Source organism: Salvelinus sp. IW2-2015, unplaced genomic scaffold, assembly GCF_002910315.2.
Source record: "Salvelinus sp. IW2-2015 unplaced genomic scaffold, ASM291031v2 Un_scaffold1203, whole genome shotgun sequence".
Lineage (NCBI taxonomy): Eukaryota > Metazoa > Chordata > Actinopteri > Salmoniformes > Salmonidae > Salvelinus > Salvelinus sp. IW2-2015.
In genome coordinates, this window is record NW_019942776.1 from 57,303 (window position 1) to 63,663 (window position 6,361).

Genomic DNA, 6,361 nt, shown 5'->3' on the forward strand with positions numbered 1-6,361 from the left:
TCCTCTCCCGTTCTCTCAGAAGGGAAGTGTTCTGGTCTGACAGCACCATTCTATTCCAGTCCTCTCCACTTTCTTCTCCTGCCGTTCCTCACTATCAACATCTCTGCTAATTGTGTTTTTGCATCACAACAAACAAATAAGTAGTTGGATATACTCACCACAAACAGATCTTCGGACCTCAGGCCTAATATGAACAACAATTCAGAACAATCTAGAAAGTATTGGCAGTATGAAGGGTTGTTGGAGTTGTGCACGGCCACTCTCACCGCGTCTCATTCTCGGGGTAAACAGGTCACGTACAGGAGGGGAACGAGCACGGCACCCCTGACGGGTCCCCTCTGCTTCGTTGTACGGTCGGTTCATGCGCGTGCTCGGATCTGCTTTCTGTTGCTCTCTACTCTCTCTCCCCCCTGTCAGGAAGTCCAGGTCATCCAGATGCACGAGGGGCGTGTTTAGTCCCAGGGTCCCTGAGAATCCTCTCGTGTATTCTGCAAGCTTTCGGAGGCGTCGACCAATGGTGTTGAACGCCTGAGCTTGTAGTTCTATCTCTGACAACATTCTCATCAGTACGTTCTCTGTCTAGATCAGTCTTGGGCTCGCGGTAATGCGAATTGGAGTGGGGTCCGCGGTTTTTTTGCGGATGATTTGGATTGTGAACCCACGGCATAGCCTTTATATATATCAGCATCTTTTCAACTGGCTTCATACAGATGTGACACTCGGTAGTCAATTTAAAAGCGTTACTTTGGGTTCCATTCGGCACACGGACTATGAATGGGAACTCCTAGGTATTACCGACAAGCGGTTCAGGGAGAGGTTGAATTGTTCAGTGGAAGATCACTATAGCTGATCAACAGCTCACTGCTTCTACTCAGTATCGCCATCCTGGTAATCCATCTGGCCCGGCGACCTTTGTGAATGTTACGCTTTTAAAGGTGTTACTCACAGCTACGCCGAGAGCGAGATCACACGGTCGTCCCCTCCCTGATAACACCTGCTGTTTCTCCATGGTTCAGTGTTGTTTGTCCCTTGAATCGTGAGCAAGAGAAGGCATTCAACTTTTCCTGGTAGGCTTGTTGCGGCTGGGGTTTGCGGCTGGGTTTCCCCTTTGTAAATCTGTAATAACTCATCCGACCGAGCGATCAGGCCTGTGGCTAGTATCAATTTCGAGTAACAATTAGGACAATTCGATCTCAGTCCTGTATGGACGCTTTGCCTGTTTTACAATGGTCCTCCATTGGATTGTTGTAAGCAGGATTTCTTATGAAGCGTCTGGATTAGTGTCTTCTCCTCCTTGACAAGGTTGGTTAGCTCCTAGCCTCTTACGTCCGTGTGGTTTGTTATGGTTACTGTGGGTCGATACTGACGTCGTCGATGCCTCTTTTATGAAGCCCAGTGATTGCATGTGGTTGTACTTCCTCAATGTTCATTCGGATGAATCCCTTCCTAGACACATATTCCATCCAGTCTGGTGCTAGTGAAAACAGTCCTGTACTTATCATCCCACTTCCATATTGAGCGTCGTCACTGTATCCTGTTTTTTAAGTTTTTTGCATTAAGCAGTGCAATCAGGAGGATACGAGTGATGGCTCAGATTTCGCAATGTGAGGCGCGATCTCGGAGAGCTTGTATGTGTTTCTCTCGGGGTTCTCTTTGGAGTAAAGGCTATCAATATCTAATTCTTCGCTTTCTACTCTCAAACGACCTGACATGCTCTCTTTCCTCTCACTTGCTCCATTGCAAGACTGTTTAAGCCACCCTCACCAGGTCATACTCTTTGGGTACTTCTCGCGACGCAGAAGCCCTGCCGGTAAGGGGTCTAGTGGCTCGGAACAGCGGGACGTCCAGGTCGGGAGGGTGCCATTGGTGAACCTCTATAGGGTGCCTGTAGTTGTACGTTGTGAGCGGGTGTCCAGAAGACTACAGCGCTTGCGAGACTTAGCACACGCTCACTGCAGGGTCGGTTTCCTCTTTATCATACGGGCCGCAAGGGGGATCTCGACATGGTCGAGATCTGTAGCGTGCTACTTGTCATATAGGCTTCCTAGCGACATAAGCACAGGCTGGAGACGAGGGAGGAGAGATGCAGAGAAGAGAATGTAAGAAGAGCATGGACAGATGAGGGGTTAAGACGACCACACGCGTGAGAGGCATGATTGAGATGGAGAAAGGTTAGGTAGAGAGTGTGACGCAGAGCTATATGCGAAGTAAGAGGACACTCGAAGGGTCTCAACAGACAGTAGATGGGAGGGGACCGAGGAGACTTATTGGATAGGAGAGGAGTATAATTGAGAGGCATAGAAGCACGGACCGGAGTAGCAGATGGAGGAGGAGAAGAACGGCAACTGGAGAGATCGCGCAGTATGTGAGAAGAATATAATGGAAGGGATGGAGGCGAGACCGGACGACGGAGAGCACTTGGTAGAGATGGCATAGGGTAGTAGAACGAAAAATAGCCTACGGGAGAACAGGAGAGACGGCACGCAGGACAGCGACTGGCGAGAGGAGCAGATTGTTAAGGCAGTAGACGCGCTGAGCTTGCCATTGGGTCTAGAACGATGCATGAGAGAACGCATGGAGAGATACACAGAGCGTATGAGCAAAGGTAATGGTATGGGAGAGAGCAGACGGGAGAGGAGAGACAGAGCAGGAGATAATAAGATAGGAGGATAACGCTTGAACACACGTCGTAACCTGACACCACAGTACCGTGACAACACAGTACCTGACCTGACACAAGTACCTATCCTGTACCACACAGTACCTGACACATAGTTACCTGACCTGAACACAGCTAGTAACCTGACTAACACCAAACCGCAGGTACCCTGATCCACACAGTAACGTGACACACCAGTACCTGACACCAGTACAGCCTGACACACGTACCTGACACCCTGAACTGACACACGTATGACCTGAACACTTGGACACACAGTACCTGCCGACCACAGTACTGAGACACATCGGAACGTACCACAATACCTGACCACACAGTACCTGAAACGTCTGACCTACACACGTACCTGACACCTAGAACACGACCTGACACACCAGTTACCTAGACATGCTGAACAAGTAGTCCTGACACAGCATACCACTGACAACAGTCCTGACACCCACAGCTACCTGACCACATGCTACCTGTCCTACTCACAGTACCTGACACACGGTATCCTGACACACATTACCAACTGACACACAGTACCTGACAACAAGACCCTGACACACAGTACCTGACCACTGACACAGTACACTCGACCTGACACACAGTACCTACACACCCAGCTACCTGACACACAGTCCTGCACACATACTACCTGCACACATCAGTACCTGACCCGTATGACTAAACGTACTACCGACCTGACACAGTACGACACCAGTTACCTGACACAAGTACCTGACTCTGACACACAGTACCTGACACACGATATCGCCTAAACACGTGACCTGACACACAGTACTGAACACACATACCACACAAACCCACCTGGTCACCTTGTTGCCACACACCTTGATCCGATATGCAGCACACACCTGTGATCACTCCTGAATAGTGTAGCAACACCTGTGATCACCTTGATATGCCAGCACAACCTGTCGATCACTTGATATGCAGCACACACCTCGTGATTCCCAGCGAGCGGGTTCCTATGTTGTGTTCGTTGAGCTCCTGCCTTCTGACTGACCTGAGAAATGAACCTGACACACAGTACCTTGACACACAGTAACCTAGAACCAGTACCTGACCTTGACACAGCATACACACAACAACGAATCACCTGTATCACCCTGATTATTGCAGCCACAGCCCTTGTGCATTCCAGCGCGGGTTCCTTTCGTTGTGTCGTGAGCTCCTGCCCTTCTGGACTCTTAACTTGGGACTTTCTTTTTCTTGAAGTAGGCCACCACCAGAGCCCGAGGAGGCTCCCTGGGAGGGGAACTGACGGTACTGTGTGTCAGGTCAGGTACTGTGTGTCAGGTACTGTGTGTCAGGTACTGTGTGTCAGGTCATTCTCAGGTCAGGTCAGAAGGCAGGAGCTCACGACACAACAAAGGAACCCGCTGCTGGAATCACAGGTGTGTGCTGCATATCAGGTGATCACAGGTGTGTGCTGCATATCAAGGTGATCACAGGTGTGTGCTACATATCAGGGTGATCACAGGTGTGTGCTGCATATCAAGGTGATCACAGGTGATCGTGTTTGTGTGGTACTGTGTGTCAGGTACTGTGTGTCAGGTCAGGTACTGTGTGTCAGGTACTGTGTGTCAGGTCAGGTACTGTGTGTCAGGTACTGTGTGTCAGGTCAGGTACTGTGTGTCAGGTCAGGTACTGTGTGTCAGGTACTGTGTGTCAGGTTAGGTACTGTGTGTCAGGTTATCTCCTATCTTATTATCTCCTCTCTGTCTCTCCTCTCCGTCTCTCCTCTCCATCTCTCCTTTCTGTCTCTCCTCGCCGTCTCTCCTATCCATCTCTCCTCTCCATCTCTCCTCTCCGTCTCTCCTTTCCATCTTTCCGTCTCTCCTCTCCATCTCTCCATCTCTCCGTTCCGTCTCTCCTCTCATTCTCTCCTCTCCATCTCTCCTTTCCGTCTCTCCTCTCCATCTCTCCGTTCCGTCTCTCCTCTCATTCTCTCCTCTCCATTTCTCCTGTCCTTCTCTCCTGTGGTTCGTCTCTCCTCTCATTCTCTCCTCTCCATTTCTCCTCTCCTTCTCTCCTGTGGTTCGTCYCCCCTCTCTGTCTCTCTTCTACATCTCTTCTCTGCATCTCTCCTCTCCTCTCTCCAGCCTGTGAGTGGCAGGGGCCTAAGAAGCCCCTACGTCCAGTCAATCTGTTGGTGGATGATAAGAGGAGACTGCAGGTGTTTGACCAGTCTGGACCCGCTCAACGGTCACTCGGCCTTGGTTCCCAGACCCACCTGGACGTCCTGCTGTCCAGTGACTATTACCGCAGGGCTCTGCTGATGAAAGTACCCAAAGAGTATGACCTGGTGAGGGATTAACAGGGGAGGGACAAACACACACACACACACTCTCTTCTCTCTCTTCTCCCTCCCTCTCCCTCTCACTCCCTCTCTCTCCTCTCCTCTCTCCCTCCTCTCTCTTCCTCTCCTCCTCTCCCTCTCTCCCTCTCTCTTTCCATCCCAACAGAGTTGAAGCACACACACTCTCTCTCTCTCTCTCTCTCTCTCTCTCTCTCTCTCCTCTCTCTCTCTCTCTTCTCTCTCTCTCGTCTCTCTCTCCTCTCTCTCTCTCTCTCTCTCTCTCTCTCTCCTCGTCTCTCTCTCTCTTCCTCTTCTCTCTCTCTCTCTCTCCTCCTCTCTCTCTCTCTCTCTTCTCTCTCTCTCTCTCTCTCCTCTTCTCTCTCTCCTCTCTCCCTCTCCTCTCTCTCTCTCTCATCTCTCTCTCCTCTCTCTTCCTCTCTCTCTCTCCTCTCTCTCTCCTCCTCTTCTCTCTCTCTCTCTCTCTCTCCTCCTCTTCTCTCTCTCTCTTCTCTCTCTCTATCTCTCTCTCTTCTCTCTCTCCCTCTCTCTCTCCTCTCTCTCTCTTCTCTCATCTCTCTCTCTCTCTCCCAACCCTGCTCTTCTCTTATTTGTCCTCCCCTGTTAATCCCTCACCAAGGTCAACTCTTTGGTACTTTCATCAGCAGAGCCCTGCGTAATGTACTGGACAGCAGGACCTCAGGTGGGTCTGGGTACCAAGGCTGAGTGACCGTGAGCGGGTCCAGACTGGTCAAACACCTGAGTTCCTCTTATCATCGACAACAGACTTGACTGGATAGGGCTTCTTAGGCCCTGCCACTCACAGGCTCGAGGAGAGGGAGGAGAGAGCAGAGAAAAGATGTAGAAGAAGAGAACAGAGAGGAGGAGACGAACCAAGGAGAGAAGGAGAGGAGAAATGGAGAGGAAGAGATGAGAGAGAGAGAAAACAGGAGAGAAGGACGGGAAATGGAGAGGAGAGAAATGAGAGGAGAAGACGGAACGGAGAGATGGAGAGGAGAGACGGAACGAGAGATGAGAGAGGAAGAGAAGGAGACGGAACGGAAGATGGAGAGATGGAGAGGAGGAGAAGGAACGGAGAGATGGAGAGGAGAGACGGAACGAGAGAGATGGAGAGGAGAGAATGAGAGGAGAGACGGAACGGAGAGATGAGGAGAGATGGAGACGGAGAGAAATCGAGAAGGAGAGACGGAACGGAAAGATGGAAGGAGAGACGAGACGGAGAAAGATGGAAGGAGAGATGGATTTGGGAGCAGAGAGGAGACTATAGAGGCAATATTGACTAGAGTACATAACCTGACACACAGTACCCTTAACACATGATGACCTACAGACAGTACAGTACCTGACCTGAACAC

The 6,361-nt window shown here is 50.6% G+C and overlaps 1 protein-coding gene across 1 annotated transcript in view; it reads left to right on the plus strand.

Annotated features, from left to right (window-relative positions):
- Positions 1 to 6,361, plus strand: part of LOC112070024 (dual oxidase 1-like) — a 52,375-nt gene that overhangs the window by 13,293 nt on the left and 32,721 nt on the right. Inside the window, 2 exon segments of the mRNA XM_070438809.1 lie at positions 3,972 to 4,083; positions 4,792 to 4,994. Of these exon segments, the coding sequence (XP_070294910.1) occupies positions 3,972 to 4,083; positions 4,792 to 4,994 (315 nt within the window).